Source organism: Theropithecus gelada, chromosome 15 (genome assembly GCF_003255815.1).
Source record: "Theropithecus gelada isolate Dixy chromosome 15, Tgel_1.0, whole genome shotgun sequence".
NCBI classification, from domain to species: Eukaryota; Metazoa; Chordata; class Mammalia; order Primates; family Cercopithecidae; genus Theropithecus; species Theropithecus gelada.
This window is the reverse complement of record NC_037683.1, coordinates 4,336,059-4,350,684: the sequence shown is the minus strand read 5'-3', so window position 1 is coordinate 4,350,684 and position 14,626 is coordinate 4,336,059. Positions and strand designations below refer to the sequence as shown.

General features: G+C 54.4%; 2 protein-coding genes across 4 annotated transcripts in view; one reads left to right on the top strand and one right to left on the bottom strand.

The window, feature by feature from the left end:
* The first annotated feature begins 1,971 nt into the window (after window positions 1-1,971).
* On the top strand, window positions 1,972-8,404 carry BRD3OS (BRD3 opposite strand). 2 transcript variants are annotated; one of them, XR_003115913.1, is made up of 4 exons: window positions 2,013-2,115; window positions 2,424-2,669; window positions 2,786-3,863; window positions 5,745-8,404. XR_003115913.1 is itself a non-coding variant. In XM_025359072.1 (3 exons), the coding sequence occupies exon 3, from the start codon at window positions 3,348-3,350 to the stop codon at window positions 3,600-3,602; it is 255 nt and encodes an 84-aa protein (XP_025214857.1). In that variant the 5' UTR covers window positions 1,972-2,115; window positions 2,424-2,669; window positions 2,786-3,347; the 3' UTR covers window positions 3,603-4,690. The 2 variants fall into 2 exon arrangements, 1 of the variants encoding a protein (XP_025214857.1); XM_025359072.1 differs by lacking the exon at window positions 5,745-8,404 and having other exon boundaries at window positions 1,972-2,115; window positions 2,786-4,690.
* Window positions 7,249-14,626, bottom strand: part of BRD3 (bromodomain containing 3) — a 24,198-nt gene continuing 16,820 nt past the window's right edge. Inside the window, exons 9-11 of one of the 2 annotated variants that reach the window (XM_025359070.1) lie at window positions 12,923-13,215; window positions 11,607-11,735; window positions 7,249-10,623 (exon numbers count right to left, since the gene is read on the bottom strand). In XM_025359070.1, coding sequence (XP_025214855.1) covers window positions 10,508-10,623; window positions 11,607-11,735; window positions 12,923-13,215 — 538 coding nt within the window. In that variant the 3' untranslated portion in view covers window positions 7,249-10,507. The remainder of the gene's footprint in view (window positions 10,624-11,606; window positions 11,736-12,922; window positions 13,216-14,626) is intronic. The other variant, XM_025359071.1, reaches the window with a different exon arrangement.

Sequence of the window (14,626 nt, the reverse complement as noted above, 5' to 3'; positions counted from 1 at the left end):
ACGCTTGCTGGGATTACGAGCGCTTGCCACCAAACTGGAGTAATTTTTTATATTTTTGGTAGAGACAGGGTTTCATCACGTTGGCCAGGCTGGTCTCGAACTCCTGACCTCAAGTGATCTGCCCGCCTAGGCCTCCCAAAGTGCTGGGATTACAGGTGTGAAAAACCACACCCCGCCAGATAGAAGCAAAAGTGTTCAATGGGTCTTTGTATACAGGCCTGTTCTTGTGTCTCTTGAAAGCAGTTTATCTTCAGTTGCTGTCTTTTCCCAGGTCAGAAGACTGAGAGATCACGTAAGATTTAAACGCTTTCAAATTTGTTGAAACTTATTTATGGTCCAGCACGCGATCAGTTTTGCTAAATGACCTGTGTAGGTACTTGTAAAGAAAGTGCGAGGCAGACGGATCACAAGGTCGGGAGTTCGAGACTAGCCTGGCCAATATGGTGAAACCCTGTCTCTACTAAAAATACAAAAGTTAGCTGGGCATGGTGGCGGGCACCTGTAGTCTGAGGCAGGAGAATTGCTTGAACCTGGGGGGCGGAGGTTGCAGTGAGCTGAGATCGCACTACTGCACTCCAGCCTGGGTGACAGAGCAAGATTCCCTCTTAAAAAAAAAAAAAAAAAAAAAAGAATGTGCATTCCACAACTGTGGGCTTAGTGCTCACGCTAAGCATCCTCCTTGGATGTCTGCTATGCTCATTTTCTTTCTTTTCTTTTTTTTAGTGATGGGGTCTTGGTCTTTGGTCTCAGTTGGAGTGCAGTGGCATGATTAGGGCTCACAGCAGCCTCGAACTCCTGGCTCAAGGGATCCTCCTGCCTCAGCCTCCCAAGTAGGTGGGACTCAGAGGTAAGCCACCACACCAGGCTCCATTATGCTAGTTTTGTTCATTGGCATTGGAGAAAACCATAAAATTAGGGGAAAGGGGTAGATACTAAGAGTGTTATTGGAGTATGATTGGAGGTGGAGTGAAAAAGGAAGTAGATCTCGCGTTCATGGGGCTGCTGAGGAGCCCAAATGAGCACTATAGAGGCCTGGCTTGGTTGGGTGAGATGGAGAAATTCAAGACCTATTTTTGAGACAGTATGCCCAGACATTTAATTAATTAAAAATAATCGTATCCATTATTGGGAGTAAGAATGCTAATAGAAACAGTAACAGCAGTGGCAAAAGTAACTACACAGGCAGAATTGGAAAACCACCAAGATGGTAAGACCATACAGCACAGCAGTGTCTTACTAACAGGGTTGTGGGCGTCCCCACTCCTCCTCTTCCTCCTCCTCCAGCTCCTCTTCCACGTCTTCCTCCAGCTCCTGCTCCTCTCTCTTCCAGTACCTCCTCAGCCCCTTCTCCTCTTCCAAACCCTCCTCCCTCCTCCGCTCCCAGCCCCTCCTCCTCCTCCAGCCCCTCCTCCTCCTCGCGCAGACCCTCACCATCCAGCCCCTCCTCCTCCAGCCCCTCCTCCTCCAGCCCCTCCTTCTTCAGCCCCTTCTCCTCTAGCCCCTCCTCCAGCCCCTCCTCCTCCAGCCCCTCCTCCTCCAGCCCCTCCTCCTCCAGCCCCTTCTCCTCCAGCTCTTCCTCCAACCCCTCCTCCTCCAGCCCCTCCTCCTCCAGCCCCTCCTCCTCCAGCCCCTCCTTCTTCAGCCCCTTCTCCTCTAGCCCCTCCTCCAGCCCCTCCTCCTCCAGCCCCTCCTCCTCCAGCCCCTTCTCCTCCAGCTCTTCCTCCAACCCTTCCTCCTCCAGCCCCTCCTCCTCCAGCCCCTCCTCCTCCAGCCCCTCCTTCTTCAGCCCCTTCTCCTCTAGCCCCTCCTCCAGCCCCTCCTCCTCCAGCCCCTCCTCCTCCAGCCCCTTCTCCTCGTCCAGACCCTCACCATCCAGCCCCTCCTCCTCCAGCCCCACCTCCTCCTCTTCCAGTTCCTACTCGGGGCGGGCCCGGCCCGGCCTCCCGGAGCGATCGATGGCTCGGGCTCGTCGCACCCGCCTGCCCAGCCTCTGCGCTCGGCTCGCCAGGCCTGCGGCGCTACCATGGAGACACGGCCCCGCGGCCCCAGGCCCCGCCCTGGGAGCCCTGCAGCGCCTCGTCCCGCTGCCCGCGTCTCCGAGGCCCACGACGCGCGGTGACTGGGGCGGGCGACGTGGGGGACCCGGGGATGCGGGCGGACGATAGGGGACTGGAGGATGGGGCGACCCAGGGCGCGTGGGGTCCGGGGCACGGGGATGGGGGCCGCGGGCCATGCGACTGGGGCCCCAGGGTGCGCGCAGGCGGGGGGGACGCGCAATGGGGGCTCGGGATGCTGAGGCTGGCCCAGCGCAGGTATCCTAGGAGGGGAGGTCCCTGACGCTGCGCAGCTGGGAGGGCGTTCGGGAGTGGGTTGCGATGCTTCCCTGTTCGTTTTTTCCTGACATCGTTTTTGTTTGGGTCCAGGGGCCTCCCGGGAGCTGGATGCTCGGAGCAGAAAGGCGGCCCTAGGGGCCCCTTCCGGTCCCGGGGCTGACGCCTGGCGGCGTCGCCGAGAACCCGCGCCCTTTCAACCGCCGCTGGCTCCTGTTTCACAGATGGAGACCCTGAAGCCCCAACAAGCAGCTTCCCCAGCACCGCCCAGTGACTGAAAAAGCTGGCACTGGGCGCCCGTCTCACTCCCCACCCAGCTCCCAGGCTGCCCCACCGGACGTAAGTAGCTCGATCTAGGCCGCTGACCCCCAGACAGTTGATGCTGCGCTATAGACTGCCGCCGCTGCCGGGCGCTTGACTTCCCCTCGCCTGACTGCACGTTCGTTCCTTTGCAGCAGCATCTTTGGGGAGAGACGAGACCTGAACAGACGCTGGGGCCGGATCCCCAGGGTGGGTCAGAACAGCCGCTGCCCTGAAAGCCGGCTCGGACAGATGCGTGCAGGGCGTGCCACCGGAGCTCCTTGCAGCTTGCGTCTGGGGCCACCATGTCCCTTCCTCAGGGCGCTGGATCCATCTCTTCAAGCTCAGCGGTCCAGGCCATGGTGGCAGAATCACCCCCCAGGGTGTGACGCCACGTCCTTATCAATTCCACACAGCTGCACCTGGAAGAGCTGTGGCTGGGCGCCGCTCTGACCTGTGTGCGGTCCCCTGAATGGGTCTCAGGTGTCTTCAGAATGGCGAGGCCGCCTCATTTCCTCGCCACACAACCCTCCTGAGGACGCTGCCTGCAAATGGGCTGAATTCCTAATTTCTACCATTCAATTAAACGAGGGATCCTTAAACCCCAAAGCTGGGAAAGCTGTCCGTTAATTTAGTGCGAAGCCTGTGGCAGCTGTCCACTCGTGGGCCATCTCAGAACAGCAGGATTCCCAGGAGTCCAGCAGGACAGGGGAGGGGATGAGTGGCCGCGTCCCCCTGGCAGAGAAGGCCTTGTCTGAAGGCTACGCCCGCCTCCGGTACAGGGACACCTCCTTGCTCATCTGGCAGCAGCAACAGCAGAAGTTGGAGTCGGTGCCCCCCGGGACATACCTGAGCAGGAGCCGAAGCATGTGGTACTCACAGTATGGAAATGAGGCCATCTTGGTCCGAGACAAAAACAAGCTCGAGGTCTCCAGGGACACAGGGCAGTCCAAGTTTTGCGCAATCATGTAATTCCCATGTGCGCACCTGAGCCCAGGACCACTCTTCGAGGAAAACAGACATGGGTTTCATTCAGTTGTCTTGATTTCTAATCCTTGCTGGAAGATTTTGAATAATGAATGTGAAGATCAAACCGTGGCGTAAGAACCCAAGCAGCACAGAATCTGCCCCTGAGTCCCTCAGCACAGCCGCGGTGTGACTGGTGCACAGGACACTTCCCCTCTAGAGTCCCCTCAGTTACTAGTCAGCTGTTTCGACATTCAAATTCTCCAGGTGCTGCTAGGGACAGCATAGGCCTGGGCACTGCTAGATGCTTGGTTTAACCAAGCCAAGAGTAACCCTCCCATCCCCGTTATAAACCACCTTTTCAAGTTTGTATAGGTTTTAGTTTTTTGTTTTTAACATAAATGGCGGAGTAGCAGCAGCATCTCACCGGGAGCTTTGTCGCACTTACATTTTGTTGTTTGCTTTTTGAGACAGGGTCTCACTCTGTTGCCCAGGCTGGACTGCAGTGGTACGATCACAGCTCACTGTAGGTTCGATCTCATGGGCTCAGGTGATCTTCCCAAACTCAGCTTCCCAGGTAGCTGTGGCTCCAGGCGAACTACTGTGTATAGAGACAGGGTTTCCCTATGTTGCCCAGGCTGGTCTTACACTCCTGGGCTCAAGCCTCCCATGGTGCTGGGATTACAGGCGTGGGCCACCGCACCAAGCCCGCATTTATATTTTGAGTTACCAAAATGATCGTCCCGTGTGAAGCATCATGGTAGCTTCCAAGCATTTGCGGCCCACCGGCCAGTGCCTCCAAAACACATTCAGGAAACCTGAGAGTTGTAAGTTGCACATGTGTGGCGTACAGTGATTTCCATGTAGTAACAGGGCTGAGCAAGGCAGGCTCTCCATCAGACTTAAAGCATTCAGCCTCTGCCCCCAGGCCGCCACTGACATGTGTTCACTGTCGCTGCCACAGCTGGCCACCTGTGTGTTCAGTCTCCATGAAGGATTCACCCTCTGCTCTGACATCTCCTTGGCTACACAAATGTGCAGGTGTCTCTTGTCAAAGCTAATTTTTATTTTCTAAATAAACATCCTTTAATACACTGCTCCCCTTCCTCATATTATTTTTATCCTTGTTCACAATATGCTACTTGGCTTCCCATTTTTTATAGCAGTAGTATCTAATTGATTGCTAAAAACTGCAATACAGGCCGGGCGCGGTGGCTCAAGCCTGTAATCCCAGCACTTTGGGAGGCCGAGATGGGTGGATCACGAGGTCAGGAGATCGAGACCACCCTGGCTAACACGGTGAAACCCCGTCTCTACTAAAAAATACAAAAAACTAGCCGGGCGAGGTGGCGGGCGCCTGTAGTCCCAGCTGCTCGGGAGGCTGAGACAGGAGAATGGCGGGAACCCGGGAGGCGGAGCTTGCAGTGAGCTGAGATCCGGCCACAGCACTCCAGCCTGGGCAACAGAGCGAGACTCCGTCTCAAAAAAAAAAAAAAAAAACAAAAAAAAAAACTGCAATACAGAAAGGCATAAAGCAAAGCAAAAGTGCTCTCCCTGGGGAGAAGCTGGCTGGCAGCTGGGGACATGTCCCATAGCTCCTCGGTGTGCGTACACGGTCACGTGATTCTGACGGCGTCCTCCTGTACCATGCCTCTTGTGTCTGCCATTTTCTTTCTTGCCCAACTGTACAGACTGGGCATTCACTTCATGCTTTTTTGTTTGGTTGGTTTTTTGAGATAGAGTCACTGTGTTGCCCAGGCTGGAGTGCAATGGTGCAATCTCAGCTCACTGCAACCTCTGCCTCCTGGGTTCAGGCAATTCTCCTGCCTTAGCCCCCTGAGTAGCTGGAATTACAGGTGCCTGCCGCCACGCCCAGCTAATTTTTGTATTTTTAGTAGAGACGGGGTTTCACCATGTTGGCTAGGCTGGTTTCGACCTCCCAATCTCAGGTGATATGCCTGCCTCGGCCTCCCAAAGTACTGGGATTACAGGTGTGAGCCACCGCACCCGGCCCACTTCATGCTTTTAACCTCTGACTCGCAGCTCTCCCGTGAGTCCACAGATGGGCAGTGACAGCGTCGAAGTTGTCATCTCTGCAAACAGCATGTTCTGAATGTGCCTGTACTCAGTTCGTGCTTCTCTTTGCAGCTGTGCAAGTTCATTCGCAAACATCCTAGAAGCGGAACTGCTGGGTCAAAGTGCATTCCCCAAACGTCCTGCCAGAGGCCTGGTCGGCAGCAGCCTCCTGCACTGCCTGGGTCCTTTCTGAGAGATTCCTGGCTTGTTTGCAGCCTGCGGCTGGGAGGTTTGAAGTCAGACTTCCAGGATTGCAGAATGGAGCTGCAGAGTGAGTAAGCATGGGGCTGGAGGACCTGCCCCGCTAGCTGACACACCCACAGCAAGGTGGGCCTGCCAAGGAAGCACTACACATCCACTAGGTAGGGTTTGTCTACATCTTTTTAGTTCTTCAGTTTAAGTCCTGCCTGGGAAGAAAGCAAACTCCAGAGGCAAATCTGGAATGCCTGTGGGCCACCTTCTCACCGCACCACAGACTCCCCCGAGGATGGGTTGTGGCGGGGTTGATGCCAAGCAGAGGAGGCAGCGCTGACACGCAGAATGGGATCTGAGGTCATGTGCAGCGCTGGGAGGATGTGTGCTCAAGGGCCAGTCTCTGCAGGGGTCAGGGCGTGTGGGCCATGCACAAGCCAGCTGGCACTAAGCTGCTTAGGCTGCAGGAAGACACCATCTGCCTGGGGCGGACAAGGCCCCATGTCCGTCCTCAAGGAGGCTGGTCTGGATAAGGGTCACAATCTGGCCAAGAGTGACACCGTGCCCCCTGACTCCATCTGGGGTCGAGTTGGACAGGTCCTCAGGCCTAGACGTGGGCCCAGCCAGAATCTTCTCCCCTGGAATGTCCCCTCCAGGCCTAATTCCAGAGCTGTCATTCTTCAGTGAGCCGTGCTGCACGCCAGCCTCTGCAGTCTGGCAGTTAAACCTATGAAAATCTGCTTTTGGGATTTTATTTGCTTGTCCCTCAGGACTGAGCGCATCACAGGAAGCCACTTCAGGATGGACTGAGGTGCAGAGGGAGGGGACAAGTGGCCAGGTCGACCAGAAGAGCACAGAACCCGGCCGTCTCGAAGAGGGCAGCTTGTTCCAGGGAACCAATGAACTGTCAGAGGGGATCGTAGCTTCCTAGTGAGGCCAGAAATGATGCTCCCTTCATCCTGCCAGGGCACAGGACAAGGGCTACTTAATGGTTTGGTTATTATTATTTTTTTGGGAGATGTGGTCCAGGCTGGAGGGCAGTGATGCAATCACGGCTTTACTGCAGCCTCAAACTCCTAGCCTCAGGCCATCCTCCTGCCTCGGCCTCCCAAAGTGCTGAGATCACAGGCACGAGCCACTGCATTCTGCCTTTAAATGGTTTTTGGGGGCCCCTTTTGGATGCTTTGGGTGTTTTTGCCAAGAGTTACAGGATGTCAAGTGTGGGGAGCTCAGCACCCTCACTGTGGACCAGTGAAGGCTGTTCCAGACCAGGTGCTTCCAGACATTTCTAGGCTCCAGGAGAGAGGCTGGGAGCCCCCACACAAAGCACAGGAAAATGCAAAATAACAGTCCTTTTTTTTTTTTTTTTTTTTTTGCTTTTTATTATGAAAACAAAACAAATGCCCCAGGAGAAGGGTCCATGATTACCAGAAACATCAAAGAGTACTTTCTACCATTTTTATTCTGTTGTGTTGAGGCCAGCATTGCAATAAACAAGCTAAACTACTTACATTGGACTCATTTTCAGTAACTGACATTTACAGGAATATACTAGAAACGGCACTAAAAAGTTTAAGAAAAGTTACGGTAAACTTGCATGCACATCATACAGAAAAGTAACACTTTAACTATAAAAAGGAAAACGCTCCCGGAGGCCTTATGCCAGTGTTAAGAAACGGCGCTACTCTGGATGTGACCAATTCTGTATGTGGGTGTTCCTCTTTCCCAAAAGACTGTCAGAGGCGTGAGTGCTGCAAAAGAACAACAACAAAAACAAACACCAAAGAAAATGTGTCTTAACAGTTTGTGAGCAAGATGACACCGCCCGACACAAAGAGGGGTCTGGAGTTCAGTTCACGCCCGAAGCCTGCCCCCTTGGCCTCCAGGGGTCCCTCAGAGCATTCTCAAATCCAGTTCCGACACACGACTTGTCACTGCTCCTCTCCCCTTGAAAAAAGCATGTTAGAAGCTGCCCTACAGGTCTCAGCAGCGGGACAATCTAATTGAATCACCGCAGCCTTCTAATACAGAAGACGTGGACGTGACTGTCACCCTCAGCCTGCCGGCGAGGGCGCTGAGGAAGTCATCAATCCTTCGAAACTCTGAAAAGAAACCAGTGTTGCAGTCTGGACAGAAAGCCTTAAAAAAGTGACAGCACCAATGCGGCTGCTCAGTGTACCCTCGGTGGGCCATCAGGGTCAGTGGCTTCTTTCTAGATGAAAGGAGCAGAGGCGAGCCAATGCCACCATCACAGAGAACCAGCCGAGAAGGAATGGCCCCACGACGCTCCTGCTGCGCTGCCCCACAGCCGGCTGCTCCCGACAGCTCACACAGGCGGCACGTGCCTCACTGCCCTGTGGCTGGAGGGACATTTCAAGGAGCGCCCACCATCCCCAGGCACCCCCAGCTTAAGGTGTGCGCATCACCCAGCCCTGTGCTGGCAGCACGTTACCAACCAGCCTGCGTGAAGACCTGTCCACTGTCGTGTGTGAATTCCTTAAATTCGGTTTAAATAGTCCATTAACGATCTGTTTAGAAAATACCTTTGAAAAACAAGGGTAACTTTAAAAAATGGAAACTTTCAAATCCATTTATATTTTTATTATAAACAAAACTTAATTAAAAGTTTAACAAACTGGCTGAAAACTCACCAAGTGTCAGACTTACCAGCAATTTAAAAAGTAGTAACTGACCAGCATTTCCTCATCAGAGCCCCCTCTCCAGTAAGGGTGTACCTACATCTGTAAGGGCCAGTGGACTCTGAATCAATTTTATGTTGTTGTTGTTTTTTAAATCACCATGTATTAGGATATTAATGATAGTCCCTCTATCCATCCAGAAGTGCTGGCAGAAAGCACTGGCCACCACACAGGACAGACGACACCACGGCTCCATAGCCAGCATCTGCCTGGAGGCTCCCCCACGCCCAGGTCCGGGAGAATGCCTGGTTTCAGTCATTTCCGGGCTAACTGTGACAACGCGTGAGCAGGGAGCACCGTGCAAGTCTCTGGGAGGGAATCCTCCTGGGGCCCAGAGACTCCTCTACCCCTGAGGAGGGCAGACAGGCTGGGGAGGGCCTGGCCAGGCCTCTGTAGGCTGGCATGGGGCAGGCATGCCCACCCACGAGCCTGGGAAGCTAACCCTGGCATTCCTGGCCGAAGCCGCCATGCTCATTGGTGGGCCAGTGTGGGGCATCCCCGCACTCAAAGGCCATATGGCAGCCTCTGGGAAAACAAAACCAAAACATAACCTTCTATTAAACTCTGTATATTATTATTTTTTACAATAGAAAGTTAAAAATCAAGACTTAGATTTACTATACATTTTTTCTCTCAGATTACAAAGTTTATATTATATAACTGGGGTTCCCTAAATCGATTTCTTTTAAAACAGTCTTAAAGAGACCAGAAGTGAATACAAAAGAACTAAACAAAATAAAAAATTAGAATGTGCTGTAGCTGAAAGCTGTCTATACCTGTAAGCCTCCAAGTTTCATACAAAAAAAAAAAAAAAAAACCACAAAGAAAAAACCCAAAAAACCCAGCGAACCCAGGGGCGAGCGCGCGAACACAGATGTGGGTGAGCACCGCGCGGTGGCAGGAGTTAGCACCTGGAGACGACAGGCCGCCGCCAGACAGGACCCGGGCCCGGCACACCACTGACAAGGCCTGCATCTCTGCGATTGTGTGAATGCATTTCTTCTGCGGTTTTTTCTTGTTTTTTTTTTAAAAAAATGACCAATGATGTTAATAAATAACTATTTATATACACAAAAGCTTGGGAAGTGGTTCCCAAGGGCGCAGCAGCAGCAGCAGCAGCAGGGGCGGCGCTAGCCAGGCGGGGACTCACAGCGGGCTGGACTTCCGTAGAAAATTGCCGAACCTTACAAAAAAAGTCTCCTTTTTTTTTTTTTTAAATCTTTTCTTCTTTTTTTTTTTAAAGTTGAGGTAAAAGCTTCAGTGTATGGAAACCTGCAGGCTGCACACACAGCCGCTCTGTTCCCTCCGAGGAGCTCCTGACATCACCACGATCGGAGAACGCACATCCCACCCGACCCCCACAAGGGCTCCACGCTCTGGGCTGGGGCTGTGACAACCCTTCGCTTAGGCCCAGCCTGGTCCCCACAAGCAGGCACATCTGTCCTCAGCCCCTCCAGAAAGAGGTGGCCGCGTCAGACACGAGGGTCAGAGCTCAGGGCCCACATGACAAGGACGATGTGTGTTGACAAAGCTAACAGCTTTCAAACACAGTACCCATGGCCGAGACATTTCCTTGGAAAAAATGCTTTCTCGAGCTGTCGACCAGGTTGGGTCTAAGCAAAGGGATTCCACAAGGTTCTTCGGTACGAATCTCACACAGTTTTCTGGGGTCATCGGGTTAGCATGTGAAGCTGTCGTCTCCAAGTGACTGAGTTCAGTGATGAAGAAGAGCCCTTCTGCAGAGTTCACACCTTCTCATCAAGTCTAACGCACACACAAGATAGATCTCTGACCTATGAAAGCAAAAACTGGAAGATATCGTAACACTGGATTAAGAAGCAGACCTGCACACCATGGAACAAGAGTAGTCTATGAACCACAGAGGGGCACGGCAGCGTCTCGGCGTGTGCGACATCCATCTGTCCTGTCCCGTCCGAGGCCGGTTCACTCTGAGTCGCTGCTGTCGGAGCTGGACCCGCTGGAGCTGCTGCTCGCAGACTCGGAGGAGCTGCTGCTGCTGAGCCTGGACGGGCCCCCGGAGGGCGCGGAGCCGGGTTTCTCTGTGGAGACATGGACAGGGAGATGCGCTCTGCACACCCGCTCCTTGACCTGCTTGGCGGCACGTCGTCCACGCCAGCGTGACACCACCACACCGCATGCCACGATCCACCCATTTCCCGGCCCAGTCGTTTGATCAGTATTTATTGAAATTAATCAGGCCAACAAGACTACCTGAATATACTTGAGACAGAAAAGATGAATGCAGACTACTAACAGGAAACGACGGATGCGAGACAGGCTGCCCATCAGAAACATCCGCCAGTCACACGGCCACCAGCAGCGACGACAGGAACACCAGCTGCTGGCGTTTCTGGAGCGCTTACTCTGCCTGGGGCGTCCCAAGAGTGACTACAGGAGACAGACCCCTTCAGTGGGCAGGGTCATGGGCCTTGTCTCGACACTGGGCAAACCATGTCGCAAGGCCGTGGCCCCCAGCTAGAACATGCTCCAGTCCAGACAGGACCATACTGTCCCCTGTATGTGTGTCCTGGAAGCCAGGGAAAGAGATGCGTGCTCTAACAGGGTCCAAAAACGGAGGCAAGGGCTCAAATGCTGGCTCCCCTGAACACAAGACCTGGCAATGCGCAGGGCATGGGGCTGAGCCTCCCACCTCTGCTACCTCAGCCTGCTGTGAACTGCTGCCACTGCCAGGGAACAGTCAGAAAGCTCACTGCCTAGGGGCTGGGCTGCCCGGTCGAGCCCCACAAGAGCCCTCTGCTGGGGGGTCCTCTGTCTATGGTGCCCTGGAATGGGGTGTATTCACACACACCCCACATTGCACACCTCCCTGCAGGGTTGGGGTGTGACCCCCGAGTGACAGACAAGGAAATCGCGGTTTCAGGAGCTCAAGAGCTCATCTAAGAACATGGAGCTCATCAGGTGAGCCACACTCAGACGTGGGCCTGCTTGATGCTCAAACCCCTACTGCTGACAGCCCCCAACCCCCACCAAAGAGAGGTGGCATGGCGGCCGCAGGCGGTACCTTTCCGGGCGGGTTTCTTGCTGCTGCTCAGCTGCCCGCTGACGTCCTGCAGACGCTTTTCCAGCTCCTTCTTCTTTTCCTGAGCTAGCTCCTCTTTCGACTTGGCTGCCTGTTTCTTCCCGCTTGCTGCTGTCGGGGAACAAATGGGCACTCAGACTGCAGAGGGGACCGATGGGGCAGGAGCCAGGGCTGCATCCAGGTGACCAAGGCCCCAGCCCTGCACACTGGCATCCACACCAGCTGCCCAGCTTTCATGGGTCTGGGAGCCGACAGAGACACAGAGCTGTCACCAGGGCTTTAAGTGGCAGAAATGACTGGGTTGAGACAGACCCACCACCCGCATCTGCTGAGCCCTCAGAGTGTGCAAATCCTGGATCCTAAGGTGACAGAGGCCATTCCTACGGTGCCAACAGGTGCACGGGCAGGATGTGGTTTGGCCAGTGTCCCTCATGTGCAGGGCCAGAGCCTCTGATTCATGGACCTGCCTTACCAGGGCCACTGCTCTCCACTGCCTGACACTCCTGAGTCACTCCCCCCAAGTCGACCCGGTGACCTGCCGTGGGTCAGACGCACCGTGACCACACAGATATTCCAGCCAGGAAAAGGAGACTTGCTCTGAGAGCGAGCGAAGCCCATGCACACCCGAGAGGCCACATGCAAGTTCAAGTGAGCCCTGCACTCACTTGACAGCCTGTGGGGGCTGCCACAAGGGCCACCTCGGGTCTGCCCTCCCTCCTACTCTGCCAGACCTGCAGACCCCAGCAGTGATTTGTTCCTGCCACTGACTTCAGGGAAGCCTGGACCGGTACCCCACGGTCCGTCCTGTGAGGCCTCTGGACTTGTGACTCCAGTCAAAGGCAGGGTGTCCCTGTTATAGGAGAAGCCGGTCTGTCCTGCAAGGGACCATGAGAGGTCACCTGCAGGCAAGGCCCCAAATGGAGGGAACCTCAGGAAGGCATGCAGTGAGGACCCTAACTGGGCCCTGAATGAATGGGGTTTGGGGCCGAAGTCCAGCCCCAGGGTTGCGCGTTCCCTGGACAAGGTTAAGGCCAAGGCACGCAGTGCTGCCCATGTCCCCGACAACAGGGCAAGAGGGCTCTGGCTCGGTGGGGCTCAGGCCTGGGTTCAGCCACAAGCCCACTGGCCCTGGCTGAGCACAGATATCCTCAGGGCATCTGTGGTGGGACCAAGGAGCCAAGACAGTGTGACAGCCCTGTGCCCACGCTCGCTGCACAGGGTCTGTGAGGAGTGACAGGAGGGGCAGGCCAAGGAGGGAAGAGGAGCTTCGAGCACCATGCTCCACCCAGGCAACTTACAGAACGGTTTCCTTTGCTTTTTCTGTAAACAAGACTTGACGTATCTCTCCAGTTCCCGCAAAGTGGTGGGTTTCAGAGTCTCAAAGTCAATTTCTATTTCGTCGGGGTTGGAGTCCCTGAGCGAGGGCTCCCGAGACTGGATGATGTGTACCACCCGGCCCAGCTTCTCCCCGGGCAGCCGGTTGATGTCCAGGCTAAGCTGGCGCTTTTCATCGTAGCTCATGGGCAGGCCTTCCTCCTCTTCCTCCGAGTCGTAGGAGGCAGATGCCTGCTTGCTGCCTTTCTTCAGCTGTCTGGGGCAGAAGACAGAGCAACATGGCGTTGAGTCTCTGTCTACCTGCCCTGGGAGCCCACTGCACACACCCCTTCCTCCCAACAGCAGGCTGTTCTCTGGGACCAAGCTTTCTTCCCAAAGTGGTGCCCCAAGGCAGACAATCCAAGGTTAGAAAAGTTGCTCCCAGCTGCGGGGTTTCCAGACCTTGGCCAGAAAACAATGACAGAGGTTAGTTCCTCTCCACACCCCATAGGCGTCTCAAACTCCACAGGTCAAGAAATGATCTCGAGGCCGGGCGCGGTGGCTCAAGCCTGTAATCCCAGCACTTTGGGAGGCCGAGACGGGCGGATCACGAGGTCAGGAGATTGAGACCATCCTGGCTAACCCAGTGAAACCCCGTCTCTACTAAAAAATACAAAAAACTAGCCAGGCGAGGTGGCGGGCGCCTGTAGTCCCAGCTACTCGGGAGGCTGAGGCAGGAGAATGGCGTGAACCCGGGAGGCGGAGCTTGCAGTGAGCTGAGATCCGGCCACTGCACTCCAGCCCGGGCAACACAGCGAGACTCCATCTCAAAAAAAAAAAAAAAAAAAAAAAAAAAAAAGAAATGATCTCTGTATTCAGGTAATCCAAAAGAAGGCAAAAAAGGGGGAACAAAGGAACAAAAAACACAGAGGAAAAATAAAATAATAAAATGATAGACCAAAATCCAATTATATCAATAATTACGTGAAATATAAACTGGCTAAGACCCGGCGCGGTGGCTCACGCCTGTAACGCCAGTCCTTTGGGAGGCTGAGGCGGGCGGATCACGAGGTCAGTAGATCAAGACCATCCTGGCTAACAGGGTGAAACCCGGTCTCTACTAAAAATACAAAAAATTAGCCAGGCGAGGTGGCACACGCCTGTAATCCCAGCTACATGGGAGGCTGAGGCAGGAGAATTGCTTGAACCAGGGAGGCGGAGGTTGCAGTGAGCCAAGATCTTGCTACTACACTCCAGCCTGGGCGACAGAGCAAGACTCCGTCTCAAAAAAAAAAAAAAGAAAAGAAAAGAAAAAGAAAAAAAAGAAAGAAATATAAATGGTCTAAACACACCAACTAAAAGGAAGAGATACTCAGGTTGGATTAAAAAACAAGACCCGGCCGGGCGCGGTGGCTCAAGCCTGTAATCCCAGCACTTTGGGAGGCCGAGACGGGCGGATCACGAGGTCAGGAGATCGAGACCATCCTGGCTGACACGGTGAAACCCCGTCTCTACTAAAAAATACAAAAAACTAGCCGGGCGAGGTGGCGGGCGCCTGTAGTCCCCGCTACTCGGGAGGCTGAGGCAGGAGAATGGCGTAAACCCGGGAGGCGGAGCTTGCAGTGAGCCGAGATCTGGCCACTGCACTCCAGCCTGGGCGGCAGAGCGAGACTCCGTCTCAAAAAAAA